The 17,486-nt window shown below is 33.9% G+C and overlaps 1 protein-coding gene across 2 annotated transcripts in view; it reads right to left on the bottom strand.

Moving 5' to 3' along the window:
* Window positions 1–17,486, bottom strand: part of ATP11B (ATPase phospholipid transporting 11B (putative)) — a 115,245-nt gene that overhangs the window by 46,841 nt on the left and 50,918 nt on the right. For both annotated transcript variants that reach the window (XM_047731340.1, XM_047731333.1), the window contains exons 11-18: window positions 13,870–14,020; window positions 12,557–12,754; window positions 5,630–5,872; window positions 4,877–5,052; window positions 4,382–4,450; window positions 2,922–2,995; window positions 2,732–2,835; window positions 171–352 (exon numbers count right to left, since the gene is read on the bottom strand). In XM_047731340.1, coding sequence (XP_047587296.1) covers window positions 171–352; window positions 2,732–2,835; window positions 2,922–2,995; window positions 4,382–4,450; window positions 4,877–5,052; window positions 5,630–5,872; window positions 12,557–12,754; window positions 13,870–14,020 — 1,197 coding nt within the window. The remainder of the gene's footprint in view (window positions 1–170; window positions 353–2,731; window positions 2,836–2,921; window positions 2,996–4,381; window positions 4,451–4,876; window positions 5,053–5,629; window positions 5,873–12,556; window positions 12,755–13,869; window positions 14,021–17,486) is intronic.

Genomic DNA, 17,486 nt, shown 5'->3' with positions numbered 1-17,486 from the left:
GAATAAAAATTGTATATACTGACGAGGAAAAATTAAGACTTTAACTATTTTGATTTAAAATACATTATTATAAGATGTTAATAAATGGAATTTATGTCATAAATTAGAAACACTTGGCTAAGAAAATTCTTATGAGAGAAAAGGCAATAGCCTGTTTGTCTGATGCCTACCTGTCTTCCACTGCTGTAGCTCCAAGTAGTATCAGGTCTTTCTCTATGAACTGGAAGACATGTGCCAATTTCTCTTCCCGTTGTTGCAAGGCAGTCCTGGCTTCAAACAGACGTCTATCTATTTCTTCATACTCTTTAGATGTCAAATGTTTATAGGCCATACACAGAGTTCTTAGCCCTTTCTAAAACAGAAAAATTAAAGACAAAAATTGAACAAAAATAACTAATGAGAAATCAAGAAGTCACTGAAATAAACTGAGGCTGCCTTACCAAAAATCAATTACAAATAATTTAAAAAGTACTATCATTTAGTAATAAGAAATAAATGAAGTGTCACAAAGCCCTCATGACCTGAGTTAGGGGACACATATTATCATAGCTCTTTTAATTGCTGAGGAGGTCTTAAAAAATTGCTTAAAATAACTGAAGTTTTAAAATGTAGAATATTAGAGCCTAGACAGGATCATAAAGATTATCTTACTGTGGTTTTAAAACTGTCTTACCTGGAAAGCCAGAAAGTTCTATAGGGGTAACTTCAGGACTGTCAAGAGGGAGGTAGCCCCAGGTTCTTCTCTCTTGTTCTAACACTTACAAACCCACTTTTATGTACTTTATAAGAATTTTTTTGAAGCAAAGGAGACCATAATTTCCTGAGAGTTCTTGATATAATGAATTTATAGTTCAATAATGAAGTCTGTGAGGTGGCCCTTATCAAATAAACAATACTTTCTATAGTCGCCAAATGATTTTAAACCACATCATTGTATAACTTCACTAGTGAAATGGAATTATACAACACTTTGGAATATATATTTGATTATCTAATTCTCCTGGGCACAAATTTTTCTTACTGTGTTCTATTTAAAGTTCGTGTCTATAACTAAAAGCTATACAAGTTCCTTCTCTTGCCGTGCATTCTCCTCAGAAAAACCCAAAATAAATATATTTTTTAAAGATTTTATTTATTTGTTTGGCAGAGAGAGAGTGAGAAAGGGCACAAGCAAGGGGAACAGCAGGCAGAGGGAGAGGGAGAAGCAGACTCTGTGCTGAGCAGGGGTTGGATCCCAGGACCCTGGGATCATGACCTGAGCTGAAAGTAGATGCTTAGTGCCTGAGCCACCCAGGCGCCCCCCAAAATAAATATTCTAACAATAGAACTTGGAAAGGGTACACTTTAAAATACTACATGACACTATTCAGATTCCTAAATACTTTATGTTCCTTGATTTACAAATGACCCACACCTATAAATAACTGTTTTTCTTAAAGAACAGTTAAGGGACCAATGAGTGTTATTAATATATGAAACCAATTCATTTTACAACAAATATTTACTGAATGCCAACTATGTGCCGGTATTGTTCTGGATTAAAATGAGTGTAAGGGAGAACAGTGTCTTTGTTCTCATGGATGTTACAGTGTGACAGATGAACTAGATCAGAAACAATTAGGAAACAAGTAATGGGAGAAAATAAACTATAGGTAAGTAAAGGAGGTAGGTGAGCAGAGAGGAGTACAGAGCAATCATTTATAGAAATGTAGAAATGAGAGATCGTGAGTTCTTAAGACTAAGAACTGCCTAAAAATCTTCCTCTTCAAATGAATTGCAATATATCGTTCTCGTAAGATTCTCTTTCACTCTTCAGGTAAGAGAGAATTAATTCACAAACCATAAAACTGACTCCTTTAAAGCGTACAATTCAGTGGATTTTAGTGTATTCACAGAGTTGTACTATTACTACTATCTAATTCGAGGACATTTTCATCAACCCCAAAAGGAATCCCACATCCATTAGCAGAGATTTCCCTTTTACCCCTTCCTCTAGCCCCCGGCAACCACTAATGTGCTTTTTGTCTCTATAAATTCCATTATTCTGGTTATTTCATATAAATGGAACATGTGACCTTTTGTGACTAGCTTCTTTCACTAGGCATAGGAACTTTTCAAGTTTCACCCATGTTATAGCATATGATTACTTCATTTCTTTTAATGGCCAAACAACATTCCATTATATGAATATGACACATTGTTTAATTCTTGCATCAGCTGATGGACATTCAGATGTTTCCACCTTTTGCCTATTTAGGAATAATGGTAAGTTTTTATGTGAACATACATTTTCAGTTCTCTTGGGTATATAACTAGCAGTGAACTCCTGGGTTATATAGTAACTATATTATTCTATGTTCTATGAGGAACTGTTAAACTATTTTCTAAGGTGTTTGTACCATTTATAATCCCACCAGCAAAGTATGAAGGTTCTAGTATCTCCACATCTTTGGGATTTCCCTATATTCTTTAAGTAAACTCCTCTTTTTAATATAGTAATTTAAATAGTCTTTGCAGCCAAAAAAGCCCTGACTATAAGGTTCAAAGAGAAGACCTGTATTTTAGCAGGTTGAAAGTTAATTTTTAACCAAAGAATGTAGGAGCCAACACATAATGTAACAGAACTGCAGAATTTCCATGTTTTTGATAAATTACTAATGCAAAAATGAAGCCTTAAATCTTACATATGTATATCTTTTAGAGTTTTATATCTTTAGAAATTTACACTCACCAAAGCAAATTCATCTACATGAATTCTGGTTTTTTCTATTTCTCCACCTACACATTTAGGAAGAATTGATGATTCGGCTCCTTTAGCAAATAAAAGCTTCTCACCTAAAAAAAAAAAAAAAAAAAAAAAATCAGTTATCAAACTCTTAATATTAGATAAATATAAATTCATAAAAGTTTAGATAGGTTACCTGAAGGTGCCTGAACAATTACACTCATTCTCCTACGATCTGAATCAAATTCGAGAATATGAAGCAGTTTGTACCTAAGGAAAAAAATAAAAAAGACCAAAAGTTTACTTTTTTTGGAAAGATATTAAGTGAGTATTTGAAGAAACTCTATAAAGGATAAGATTTAGAACAAGAAAGTAATCTCAACTACAATTTCAAGATGATGGATTATGCATCATTAATAACAACACAAGACAGAAATAGAAGGAACTGACACATATTGAGTACTTACCAAATCCCAAGTACTTGATATACTTTATGTCATTTAATACCCATGAGAACCAAAGAAGGTAGTTCTTATCTCATTTTACAGAAGAGGACTATTCAATTCAGAAAGATAAGTAATTTTCTAAAGTCAAATAAGCCTGTGAGTGGCACAGCAAAGGACTGGAATCCAGATCTGCCCAGCTTCATGTTTTTCTCACTAAAAAATGTAATTGATTCTCAACCCTCTTTTCTGCCCAAACATACCTGAGAAATACAACACACTCACATTAGTAATGGAGGATCATTATAGCAGTGATTCTGAATCTGACACAGTGGACATATGTACAGGTCGGGGAGTAAATGCCTTTATAAGGAGTAGTAAAGGAATTTGTGTGGATAAGTCAGGTGTGGCTTAAAGTTTTCTGGATGGATTTATATAGTGATATTCATATAGAATGATGTACATCTCAAAAAAACCCACACAACAAACCAGAGTGGTATGATGGTTCATAAGTTGATGAAATGAGCTAGACAGGCTTCTCCATGAAAACAGCCAAAGAATGGGCTCTATTTTAGAATTTTGTCTATTATTTAGAAAATTATTATTATTTCTATTTAGAATTTATTCTATTTTTTGGAAAAGCAGAGTTTGGAAAGGGACAGCTGGAGGTGAGATATGACTGGAATCAGTAAACCCATGAAAGGTATGAATAGAACAGGAATGGATTAATTTATCAAGCAGTGTAAATATTGGAAATAGGCAGGTGTGCCCTAACATTTGAAAAATAAAATCACAGGAAATATAAACAAGTTTTTTTTTAATTTAGTGAGAACTCATGTAGCTACCCCAGGGGTGCATAAAAATAAACCTATGAGTAAATTCAAGAAACACTAAGCTAAAATACAAATGAAAGATTCCGAGTAGGATACTGGTATTCCTGTGATGAAGTATAACATAGTATTACATCATTCTACAACAGGGGTCAGTAGACTTTTTCTGTAAAGATCCAAATAGTAAATATTTTAGGCTTTGCAGGCCATATATGGTCTCTGTTGCATTAAAAAAAAAAACCCAACCTTTAAACTATATAATGAAGTTTTTTGCAGGCTTTATAAGCCAGCTGTAGGCTTATAAATATGACCTATGGACCATAGCTTACAGATTCCTGTTCTCTATTAATTACATAGAAAACTACAGAATAGAAAAAAATTACCGTTCCAGTTTTCCAAGTGTTCTAACTTCCATAGTTTCTTCAGAATTGCCAATAAATACAATGCCAATTCTAGGGATTAAAAGATAAAGAAATATAAGATTTAAGGATGATATTTCATGTTTCATAATATGTCATTATAACTTAGCATGAATAAAAGTATACAATTAAGATGTATTTTAAAATATTTCTTTGAATATGGCAATGTTTTTAAGAATGTGAAGAATCAGTGTAGGTGCAAAACAATACATGCACAAGTATTTCTCAGAAGTTATATCATTCATATTTCATAGTAATCAGATTTTTAAAGATCTCTTCAAAATATGATTCAATGCAAGTTTGACAACAAAATTAATAACACATATTTACAATTTAAAGTATACTTCTACCTTTATGTGTTTATGAATTTTGTTTGACAATTTTAAGTAATTTTCTAGTATTTGCACCTTTTAATTTAAAAGGTGTTTTTCTGAAGATTTGGAAATTAGATCAAACTACCTTGCAGCAGCTTCCACTAGAGCCTTTTCATCTGGTGAAGACGCATAGTATTCCAATTGGGAGGGTGCAAAGTTGGATTGCCAGGGACCATCACCAATGCCATCAGTCTGAACATTGCTAATCTGTACAGTGTGACAGAGACTGACTGCTTTAAAGAAGAGATCATGTTCTTTAATCTGTAGAAGGATAATATTCTCAATAAAAATACCATTCCCAAGTAACTTTTAGAAAACTGTAAGCAGAATTGGAAAAAAAGGTGTCAATAAATACAGTTAGAAATTTGGTTATCTTAGATCTACAATAGGAGTGCTATAATCCTGAACTGCCGAATATTAGCTCATTGCAGAATAAAATGTCACACTTGCTTATGACCCTTCACACAAGAATATCTTTTTAGGAAAGAGCCAAATTATAAGTAAAGATGAAAACTCTTTTGTGGAAAAAGTGAGATCACAAAAAGTATTAAATACATTTAAGCTCTATTTCTTAGCAAAGTCTTCTTTACTTTAAGGCAGTAAGGGTTCTCCACTTAGTCTCATTTAAATACTCAGAGAATGAAGGCAGGCAACATGCTAATTTGCAAGTTAAACTGGATTGTGGCTACAAATTCTCAGTGCTGAATCAAAGGATATACATTTCAAATATATATTCCTTGCTCCACTGACTCTTAAATTTTTTCTCCTACAATCCAGCAAATACCAAAGAGAATTACTTCAAATGAAATTCCAATTCATTAATTTAAAAGTTGCTTACTAGCTCAGTTTCATTTTCCGGACTGGTTCTAAAAGACGAGCTGGTTGTAAGATGGGATAAGTTGTTAAGATGGGATAAACTATTAAGATAAGATAAGCTTCCTTCTGAAGAGTCTGGTGTTGGTCCTTCAGATACAAGTCTACCATTGATTTCTTGGTATTTAATGCCATTAATTGAACATTCCCGAAACTGCATCTCATTTTCTGTCAGTGTACCAGTTTTATCTGTAAACACATACTCCACCTAGAGATGGAAGATAAAAGAAAATAAATTTTTGTGTTTATGGTCTTATGTTAAACGAAAAAACCTTGTCTTCCTCTGTCTCCTAAAGTCAAGCTTACCTATTTTATACTGATGCTGAGATTTTTTTTTAATAATCTAAGTGCAAATAAATTAAGATGCACAGAAACAAAACAGGGTAACATAAAATATTTCAAATCTATATAAACTTTGAAGTTCGTGGCATTTTTAGATCCATGTTCATCTGTAGAGTTGACTGATAATGGGGGTTTTAATACTTTTTTCCATCTCCTGGATAAGGTGTTTTGAGGTAGTAGGACTAAGAATGATCTTTGAGCAAGGTGGAAGGAATGCTTAATAACCTAGAATGTGAAAGGGTTATGTGGTCCAGAAGAAATGGTACAGAACTGGGAACAGGAACACAAAAGTAATAGCAACACAAGAAATCAGAGATGGAAAGTTTTCTAAAATATTAGAGGGGGAAATTGAAACCAAGGGTAGAAAACAAGCTCAGTGAAAAGGTAAGTATTTAAATGAAAAAAAAATATATTTTAAAGATCTTATTTATTTGAGACAGAGAGAGACAGCACAAGTGGGAAGGACAGAGCGGGAGGAGAAGCAGACTCCCCACTGAGCAGGGAGCATGATACAGGGCTGGATCCCAGGACCCTGAGATCAAGACCTGAACAGAAGGCAGACACTTAGCCAACTGAGCCACCCACGTGTCCCTAAATAAAAATACTTTTAAAAGTAGATAAGAAAAATAATTTTACTACTCTTTTGAGAATAATTCTGGAAAATTAACCCTATAAGAAGGCAGGTCCAAAGAGAGAAGGATGAATAAGTCAAGTCTTGATACAACTAGATTTATGCTGAGGATCTGATTGATGCAACAGTGATCTGAGAAAGTTGTCATTTAAAAAGGGAAGTACACATCACAAGGAAAAGCAACAACTAAAGACCAATATCCCTTAGGAAATAAACACAAACCAATCTAGAAACATAGAAAAAAGATACACCATGAATATGTGGGGTTTATCCCTGGATGTCAAGATGGGTTCAACATAAATCAGTCAACGAAACCTATCACAATAATAAATTGGTATTCTTTATTGTATTATTAAAATGATCATCTTGACACATTCAAGAAAAGCATTTAACAAAATCCAATACTCTTTCATGATAAAAACATTTCAACAAATTAGGGATAGAAGGCTAGTTCTTCAACCTGATAAAATGTATCTACAAAACCCCATAATTAGTATCTTATTTAATGAAGAAAGACTGAATGCTTTCCCCTAAACTAAGTTCAGGAATAAAGCAAAGATGTCTGTTCTTGCCACTTTTATTTAACATTGTACCGAAAGTTCTAGCTTGGGTAATCAGGCAAGAAAAAAGAAATAAAAGGTATTCAGACTGAAAAAGAAGTAAAACCATTTGTAGATAACTGACCTTATATATAGAAAATCCTAAGGAATCCACTAAAAAACTGCTAGAATAAATGAGCTCAGCAAGATTGCAGAATAAAAGCCTCAACATACAAAAAGGGAGGCAGAGTTAAAGCTGGAAAAAATTGCCTGGACCAAGAAATAAAATGTGAAAATATACCTTAAAGTTCATTTTCTTGCAAACAGTAAAGATACCTACAACATCTGAGATGCAGGAATTCTGCTACGTAAAATAGTAATAATAAAAGCCAGTAATTGTGTAGCAATCATTAGACTGCCAGCACTGCTAAGTGTTCTAACTCATTTAATATTCTCAACAACTCCATGAGGTAGGTACTATTATTATTTTAGAGAAAAAGAAACAAAGGAAGAGTTGGGTTAAATAACTTACCAGTCATAGAGCTAGAAAATGTTGAAATTAGAAATAAAAGATGAAATAGTTTACCTTTGTGATGTGATATTATAGATTGCCCACTACTTACAGCAAATGTTGAATTATAAAGATGGATACAGAGAGATGTCACTTACCTATACAAGTTAATAAGAAACTTTTAGATCAGGAAGAATAATAAGGTAATAATAAGGTATAAAAAATTATGATATAAAATATATCAGCAGTCAAACAGAAATAATATTTCAAAGATGATTAGAATAGACACAGACCTATCAGTCATGGAGGACTCTTCAGAATTTAGATGCTAGAGATAAATAAATTAACTTTGATTTTTAAAAATATATTGGGGCACCTGGGTGGCTCAGTGGGTTAAGCGTCTGCCTTTGGCTCTGGTCATGATCCCAGGGCTCTGGGATCAAGCCCCACATCAGGCTTCCTGTTCAGCAGGGAGCCTACTTCTTTCTCTCCCTCTGCCTGCTGCTCTACCTTCCTGTGCTATCAAATATATCTATCTCTCTCTCTCTCTCTCTCTATATATATATATATATACACACATATAAACAAGAAGTTTTAACTTTTAACTTTAGTTATAGAGAGGGCACTATACACCATCATAAGAGCAGTTTCTTCGATAGTATGGAAATGAAATGACACAGAATATGACAAAGTAGATTTCATTGGTATAAAAACAGATAAAAGAGGGGCACCTGGGTGGCTCAGTGGGTTAAAGCCTCTGCCTTCAGCTCAGGTCATGATCCCAGGGTCCTGGGATAGAGCCCTGCATCGGGCTCTCTGCTCAGCAGGGAGCCCGCTTCTCCCTCTCTCTCTCCCTACCTCTCTGCCTACTTGTGATCTCTGTCTGTCAAATAAATAAATAAAATCTTAAAAAAAAAAAACCAAACAGATAAAAGAATAGAGGCAATAAACATATTATGAAATACTTGCAGGCTTAAAAGTAAAAAGAGAGACTTAGATGAATTAGAAATTTTAAAAGTTTATCACTTAACATATCTTAAAGAGAAAGCAAGTATGAGTATGCATAAACAGTGTGAGGTTCCAAAAAACAATATTCTAACATGAGGACAAGAGGAAGAGGGGAAACCTAGGGTGGAAAAGGTCAAAGGAAAGAAAAAATGGGGGAGCAAAAGTGTTCAAAGAAGTAGTAGAAACAGGCTTTTTAGGTCTTGAATATGTGATACATAATTAAAGAAATGTGACATGAATTAATATTTAGCATAAATTACTATAAGTCTCTTAAATGCTAAAAATAAATGGATAAACTTCTGGTTAAAAATGGTAGGTTAAGTAAATACAATTATCTTTGTTCCTTTTGAGACTTTACTAAAATAAGAGTAAGGGAATTAAAAACAAACAAAAATAATGGCAGATGAGACAACATGTGAAGGGAGATATGACAAGTTTGGAAGACAAGAGATGAATGAGTGGTAAGTGACTTAACAAAACTTAGAATATGAAACCTAAGCAATGGGGGAAAACCCTTTTCCAAAAACTCTCAGGAAGTAGATGTACCAGCTACTACTGAATGTGAAAGTACAGGATGAGGCTGAAAATGGAGGTACCAGGAACAGTATGAAACCTGAAATCCCCTCATAACTTGCAAACCTAAGACTGCCCTTCACCTATCTGAGTAATAGTTGGAAGACTTATTCTCTAAGACCAGGACTGAACCAGAGAGAATCTGAGCCCCCCAGAAAGCTGAAAACAGGTGTGAGACAGCTGAAAACAGAGAAGTGTGACAGTATGCTAAAAACAGGGAGACTTCTACTGGATGACTTTAACAATCACAAGCAGCAGAAATACTAACTGTGGTAATTCTCTCTGGGGAAACTGAGGAAAGACCAGTATTGACACTAGGGAATATGTCGAAAAACAGCAGGACGGCTGGGATTTTCTAGGGAAGACTTCTAGGCTTGTAAGGAAAACCCAAAGATTTGCTTTCATTTGAAAATCACTCCTTAAGAGAAAGGTACAATCTAAAACAAATTAGTTAGTTCTGCTATAACACTGTATTGAATCTATAACATGTTAAACATATTAAACATAACATATTAAAACATGAATCTGTAATAATATAACTGATATATAAGGGAACAATTTGAGCATAATGTGGACTTTGCATTTGGTTATGCATAATTTCCTCTGTGAGAAACAGCAGCAAACTGCACACAAGGAACACACAACTCAAACAGCTACCAGCCACCTCAGGTCATCATAGGTGGTATAAGACCTATATAACCTATATAACACCCCATCTACTTCTATTTTCAGATAACCTTCCTTTCGATACTTCACAATGACACACAGGTTGCAACACTTCTCCTGGTCACTTCCACATGTGGTCTTTTTCAAGACAAAATGCTACATATATTAGAGTATTTATGTTTTTTTTTTTTAAGATTTATTTATTTATTTATTTATTTGAGAGAGAATATTCAATATTATTGAATATTTATTTATTTATTTATTTATTTTACATGAATGGGGAAGGTAGGGCAGAGAGAGGGAAAAAGAGACTCCTCAAGCAGAGTCGCCACCAGTGAGGCCTGGGCCCCTGAGATCATGACCTGAGCAGAAATCAAGAGTCAGACCACCCTCTGTCAGACAACTGACAGAGCCACTCAGGTACCCCAGTACCTGTATTTCTTAACAATTTCTTTATGTATTTATGTATTTCTTAACAATTTATTTTAAATGTATTACTGATAAATTTTTTGTTGCACTCCTAATTCCATTAGGCCTGTGGTTTTTACTAAGTAATTTTACATAGCATGGCAATTTTTAGGAATGCTTTGTCACATTGTAGCAGAACTAACTGTATTGAAAAAGGAACTAGGAGCAAACAGAAAATGCAGGGAACAGAAGACTTTAAAAAACCATCATTAATATCCTGAGAGAGCTAAAAAAATAGATGATATTCAAGAAAAGGAATAAGATGCGATTAAAAGAAGACATTCAGATATACTGGAATATTAGAAATTTAAAATATTATAACAGAAATTTTTAAAAAGTTAGGTAAAAGATAAAGTTGATAGATTCTCCCAGAATTATAAAAACAAATAAGTCAATGCAAGTTGAAAGTCAAAGAAAGAATTAGAGAATCAAGATCAACAGTCTGATATATCCAAATGCTAAATTAAAAAAAAAGATGTTATCAAAGAAATAATGTAAGAAAAATGCCTAGAATTGAAGTACACATATTTCCAGACTGAAAGAGCTCACAGAGCTCATTGTCCGATGAAAGAAAAAAATAAAAAGACTCACGCCAAGGTATATCATCATGAAATTTCAGAATTATCACATAAAGAAAAGATCTTAAACATTTCCAGAGATAAAATAACAGATCACACATAAAGAACTGGTAATCAAAATGGCACTGAATTTCTCAACAGCAACACTGGAAGCTAGAAAAAAAATGGAGGAATGTTCTTAAAATTTGGGGGAAAACTAATTTCCAACCTGGGATCCATTAGACAAGTGCATTAATTAAGTGCAAAAAAAGGGATAAAGGAAAAAAAAAAAAAAAGGAATAAAGATATTTTCAGCCATGCCAAGCCTCAAAATATTTTCCTCTCATGCATCCTTTGCCAGGGAGTTATTACAACATGTGTTCCACCAAAATGAGAGAATAAGCCACAGGTGGGCCAACATAGGATCCAGGAGATCCAAAACAAGACAGAGGTAAAGGGATTTCTAGAGTAATGGTATAGGGAAGTCCTTGGGTGACAGCTGAGAAGCAGGCTCAGACATAAGTCCATACTGAAGAAGACAAAAGACTCCAAAAATGCTGCCAACAAAAAAAGAAAGAGAAAGAGAGAAAGAGAAAGGAAATCCTAGATTACCTGATGTGTTTGAATATGTAAAGAGATGTTTCATATATTGATCAGAAACTTGTTTGTGGTATACAAAAATTAAGCAATTAAGCATAAAAAAACAGAGCAATTAATTCTAGGGAAAATGATATATAAAAACAAAAATGTAATTGTAGTATCATAAGGCATACTTGAAGAACTCGAAATTAGTAAGCAATACTAAAAGAGTCAAAATAAGGTCAATAAATAAATATTTATTAAATCCTAATGGTGATATAAAAATATTAGGGGGGCTATGGGGAAGCAAAGTGGGTATATATCTGGGTACGTATATATAAAACAGTAGCATAAAATTCTATCTTTATATTCCATAATAAATGCCTAAAATTGGGACACCTGGGTGATTCAGAGGGTTAAGCCTCTGCCTTCAGCTCAGGTCATGGTCTCAGGGTCCTGGGATCAAGCCCCACATTGGGCTCCCTGCTCAGCAGGGAGCCTGCTCGCCCCCCCACTTCCTGCCTCTCTGCCTACCTGTGATTTCTGTCTGTCAAATAAATAAATAAAATCTTTAAAAAAAATTAAAAATAATAAATGCCTAAAATTTAAAAATCAAGAAAGAATACTATGTAGCGCTAACATGGAAGAAACGATTTCAGGTTTAAAAATGGAAAACAAGGGGTGCCTGGGTGGCTCAGTGGGTTAACCCTCTGCCTTCAGCTCGGGTCACGGGATCGAGCCCCGAGTGGGGCTCTCTGCTCAGGGGGGAGCCTGCTTCCTCCTTCCCCCGCTACCACCGCCTGCCTCTCTGCCTACTTGTGATCTCTGCCTGTCAAATAAATAAATAAAATCTTAAAAAAAAAAATGGGAAACAAGAGTTAGGCGTGGAGGAAAGTAGGACTATTTTGTTGTATAAGCCTCATAACATTTTTCTTTGTACTTGTATTAGTCTTTGTACATGTACTGTTTCAAGAAAAATAACAAATTAGAAAAACATTTATTAAAAAGATCTTTATACCTGTCCAAGCTCTTCATTCAGATCAGAAGTATTGACTTGAGCTTTCTGACCTGATTCTTCATGATAAAGATCAAGATCCCAGCCAATGAAAAATGATCCAAGAAATTTCTGCATTTCGACTGTCACATATAATGAAATTGGAATGATGAAATTGTAGAGTACCAAAAAAGCCAGGAAGTCTGAAATGAATCTCAGAATCTAGGGAGAAAAATGATTGTTTGATAAGAGAAAACATATAAGAACTTCCTTAGTAATACTAAAGAGCATTATCAGAAAGTTTCATGTCTAAACAGACCATCAACTATATTCTGAAGCAGAAATCTCATGAATTAAAATTCATTTTTTGAACTGCTTCTTTAATACATTTCTTTTGTTTTATTGTTCATTAGGATCTTGAACAAAGTAAAAGAAGAAAGGTTAAATTTGAACTACTTGTTACTTTTCAGCAGCTACCAAAAAGCCTGGTGCGACTGAAACAATCTTTAGCAAAATTATAATTGTAATCCCTGGAGTATATTTACCATTCTATTTGCACCTTTTAAAATCACAGATAACGAAAAATTGACTGCAATTAAAAAAAAAAAAAAAACACAACTATTTAAGAACTGTTAGTCCAGAACTGCTGGGCCAGAACTGCTGGAAATGAAAACACAGATTATATAGTAATAGCTTACTTCAATAGCACAGCAGTATCACATTTTAACATGTATTCTGTGAAAGGTAAAATACATAATTATGAATCATATGGAAACTATGTTCTGTGATCTGCTTTGTGGTTTCTTCTGTCTTCCAATATTTGTATTTTAATCAAATGTGAAATCTGGAGAATATTTACCAAAATTGCATGCTAAATTTTCCTGCTAGTTCATATTCAGTTTAAAACTTAATATGACATATTTTGTATTATTTCACACCATCAGTAGACTGACAGTAAGACTCCTTGAATTATTCTGACAGAACTGGAAATCAATTTACTTTTTTATTCACTTACAACATACAGTAAACAGAATAAAAAAATGAGTTTGTAGTACTGAAGAGGATGTCATTATAGATGATTTAAATTTTTGTGATCTCTTGTAACTACTCAAATCATGCCATGGGGGAATACAACTGCTTATGCCCTAAAACGCAAAGAGCATACCAGTATAAACATGCTGGCCACTCTTCACTTACAGTGTCGTTTTGTCAGCCTTCAGTAGTAACGGTTTTAGAAGAGCTCAGTGGTCACTCCTATCAGAAGTCACTACCAAACCAGTAACTGTGCCAAAGAATAAAGTTTCCTTTATAGCAGAGTCAAGAACACCATAAAATACCTTACTACTATTTCTTTGATGTTCTGTTTTTTGGTTATACCAAGGTTCATCCCATTTTTCTTCAGCTTGCCATGTATATTTCAAGATAGTACTGATGATGGCTTCAGAAATAAGGATTATTAGATAAATTATCAAAAATGTATTCATTGACCTGAAATGAGAAAAAGAAGAATATAAAACATGTCAATTATGTGTTACTATATTCATCTGCCTGGAAATTTTACACTGGTATTAAATAAGATATAAAAATATATAAAATATCACAGTAGCTATTTAAAGGAAACAATCTTCGTATTTTAAATGACCATTCAACAGAATCTGTTTACTAGTGATAAAATAACCAATACATAAGATTATAAGCCTACTTGAATTAGTTATATTACTGTTCAAAATGCTTAAGTAAATGACAGCTTTGGCCAGTATTCTTGCCATAAGTAATTATTCTAATTTTTTAAAAATTTTCAGCATCTAATTTTAAGTGTAAATATAACTAACATTTGTTTAGTATTAAGATTTTACAAAACGTTGTTACATCCAACTCACTTGTCTAATCTTTCTAAAACCTCTATGAGGATATCACTTCCTTTTTAATGATGAACATCAAAGCCCCAAAATCATTCTATAAATTTACCAAAATCACACAAGTCAGGAACTAACTTTAGAATCCCTGTTCTTTTACCAGGCAAGCTTGTATTATAGTATTTCACTAGGCAAGCTTAACATTACATCTCTGATTCTTCCATCAGCATTTTGTAACTTTTCAGCACACAGATCCTCTACGCATTTCATTAGATGTACAAGTAGGTATTTCCTTTTTTGAGAATGATTGCAAATGGTATTGTTTCTAATCTTAGTGTTTGTCCTTGGTGTTTCTTTTTATTTTTTAAAAAATATTGTTATTTTAGAAGAAAGCAAGTGCAAGCAGCAGGAGGAGCAAAGGGAGAGAATCCTGACTCCCTGCTGAGCGCAGAGCCCGAGGTGGGGCTCAATCCCAGAACCCCGGAGATCATGACCTAAGCTAAAATCAAGTCAGTTGTTTAACCGACTGAGCCACCCAGATGCTCCTGGTGTTTCTTTCCTGATCTAAGTATTTAGTTCTGTGATAGTTAATCTTATATGTCAAATTGACTGGGCTAAGCAATGCCCAGACAGTTGATAAAAATAATATTTTTGGGTGTGTCTGTGAGTGTGTGTCTGAAAGAGATTAGTATTTGATTCAATAGACTTAGTAGAAAGGTATGTCCTCACCAATGTAGGTGGGTATCATCACTGATGACCCCCCCAAAATACAAAAGGCAAAGGACATTTTCTCTTTTCTTGAGCTGGAACATCAGAGCTCCAGGTTTTTTATCAGTGGCCAGCTCCCTGGTTCTCAGGCCTTTGGATGCTGACTGTATTATACCATCAGCTTTTCTGGTTCTCCAGCTTGCAGATGGCAGACTGTGGGACCTCGTGGCCTCTACAACCCATGAGCCAACTACTATAATAAATCTCTTCTTATATATACCCATATATATCCTACTGGTTTTGTTTCTTTGGGAAACCCTAATACAAGTGCTATAAATTTCCTTCTCAGCATTGCTTTAGCTTCATCGTATAAAATTTGACACTGTATTTTCGTTAATTTCTGGATATTTTTTAAAATGTTCTTTGAGATTTTCTCTTTGACCCATTGATTATTCAGAATTTAGAATTCCAGCTGCTCCATATCATTGCCAATATTTTTTGGCTTTTTAATTTTTGCCATTCCACTAAGTGTATATTGGTATGTATCTCTTTGTAGTTTTAGTTTGGATCTCTCTTATGATTAATGATGTTGTATACTTTTTCATATGTTATTTGCCATTTGTATATTTTCTTTGTGAAAATTTCTCTGCTCCAGTCGTATATCCACTTTTTTTCATTGCACCGTTTTTCTTTTTATTATAGACATCTTATAGACGTATGAGTTCATAATGTATTCTGGGTACAAGTTTTCAGATAGATGTTTTATGAATAAGTCTCTCAGTTTGTGGCTTCCTTGTTCATTTCCTTAATTGTGTAGTGTAACAAGTTCTTAATATTGAGGAAATACAGTTAACCAATTTTTTCCTTTGTGATTATTGGTTTTGTGTCCTAAGAAATATTTACCTATCCCTAGGTTGTGAAGATATCTTCCTAAATTTTCTTCTAAAAGTTTTTAGTTTTAGCCTTTACAGTCAGGTATATGACCCATCTTCAAAAACTTTTTAGTGTATGATATGAGGTAGGAATTGAGGTTTATAGTTTTTTTTTCTCATATGGATATCCAACTGTTGTTGCATCATTTATTGAAAAGACCATCGTTTTAATTTTTTTAAATATTTTATTTATTTGAGAGAGAGAGAGAATAAGAGAAAGCACAAGCAGGGGGAGAAGCAAAGGGAGAGGGAGAAGCAGACTCCCCACTGAGCAGGGAGCCCAATGCAGGGCTTGATCCCAAGACCCTGAGATCAGTACCTCAGCAGAAGACAGACACATAACCCACTGAGCCACCCAGGTGCCCCAAGACTATCATTCTCTTCATTGAATTTACCTAACATTTTGACTAAAAATCAATTGACCATATGTAAATGGATTTATTTCTCAACTGAAACAGGTTTCTACTGAAACATCTTTTTCGCTAATACCATACTACATTTACTGTAGCATTATAGTAAGTCTTAAAAGTTGGACATAATATAAATTCTCCAGGTTTCTCGACTGTTTTCTTTATTCATTCTACATACGCGTTTTATTTAAAGATTTTATTTATTTATTTAGAAAGGGGGGGGGAGACAACATAAGCGGGAGAGGTAGAATCTCAAGCACACTCTGCTAACCATGGAGACTGAGGCAGGACTCGATCCCACGACCCCGAGATCATGCCCAAGCCAAAATCAAGAGTCAGACGTCTGTCTGACCTAACCAGGCAACCCCAATACGCATTTTGGAATCTTGTCAATTACCACAAAGAAGCTTGCTGGGATTTTAATTAGTATTGAAAGAATCTATACTCAGCTGACAGCTTAACAATACTGAGCCTGCCAATCTAATAATGTGATTTCTCCATTAAATAAACATCTCTCACCACGTTTTGTAGTTCTGACCTTGCTAAAACTCACTTATTAATCCTAATAATTTTATTGTTGAGTACACTGTCTATATGAAAAATCCTGTGCCCTCTGGTAAGGACAATTTTCAGTATTTATGCTTTTTATTGGTCTTGTGGCACTGAAAAAGGCTAGGATAATGTTTAAAAGAAGTGGTGAAAATGCATGCATGTTCTCGATATGAGTCCTTACAAAATATGTGCTTTGTAAATATTTTTCCTAATCTGTGGCTTCTCTTTTCATTTTTTTTTTAACAGTGTCCTTTGGAAATGTAGAAGTTTTATTATTATTATTATTATTATTTAGCAGTGACATACAGTGTTATATTAGTTTCAGGTGTGAAGTTTTAATTTTGATGAAGTTTAATTTACAATTTGTGGTTTTGTTTTTTATTACTTTTTAATATATTTCCTATCTAAGAAATCTTTCCTTAACCCAAGGTCACAAATATTTTCTCCCATGTTTTATAGATTAAGTTCTTATGTTTGGGTCTTACATTTTAAGCCA

The sequence above is a fragment of the Lutra lutra genome, chromosome 1, assembly GCF_902655055.1.
Source record: "Lutra lutra chromosome 1, mLutLut1.2, whole genome shotgun sequence".
Classification (NCBI taxonomy): Eukaryota; Metazoa; Chordata; class Mammalia; order Carnivora; family Mustelidae; genus Lutra; species Lutra lutra.
This window is presented reverse-complemented; position numbering and strand designations above follow the sequence as displayed.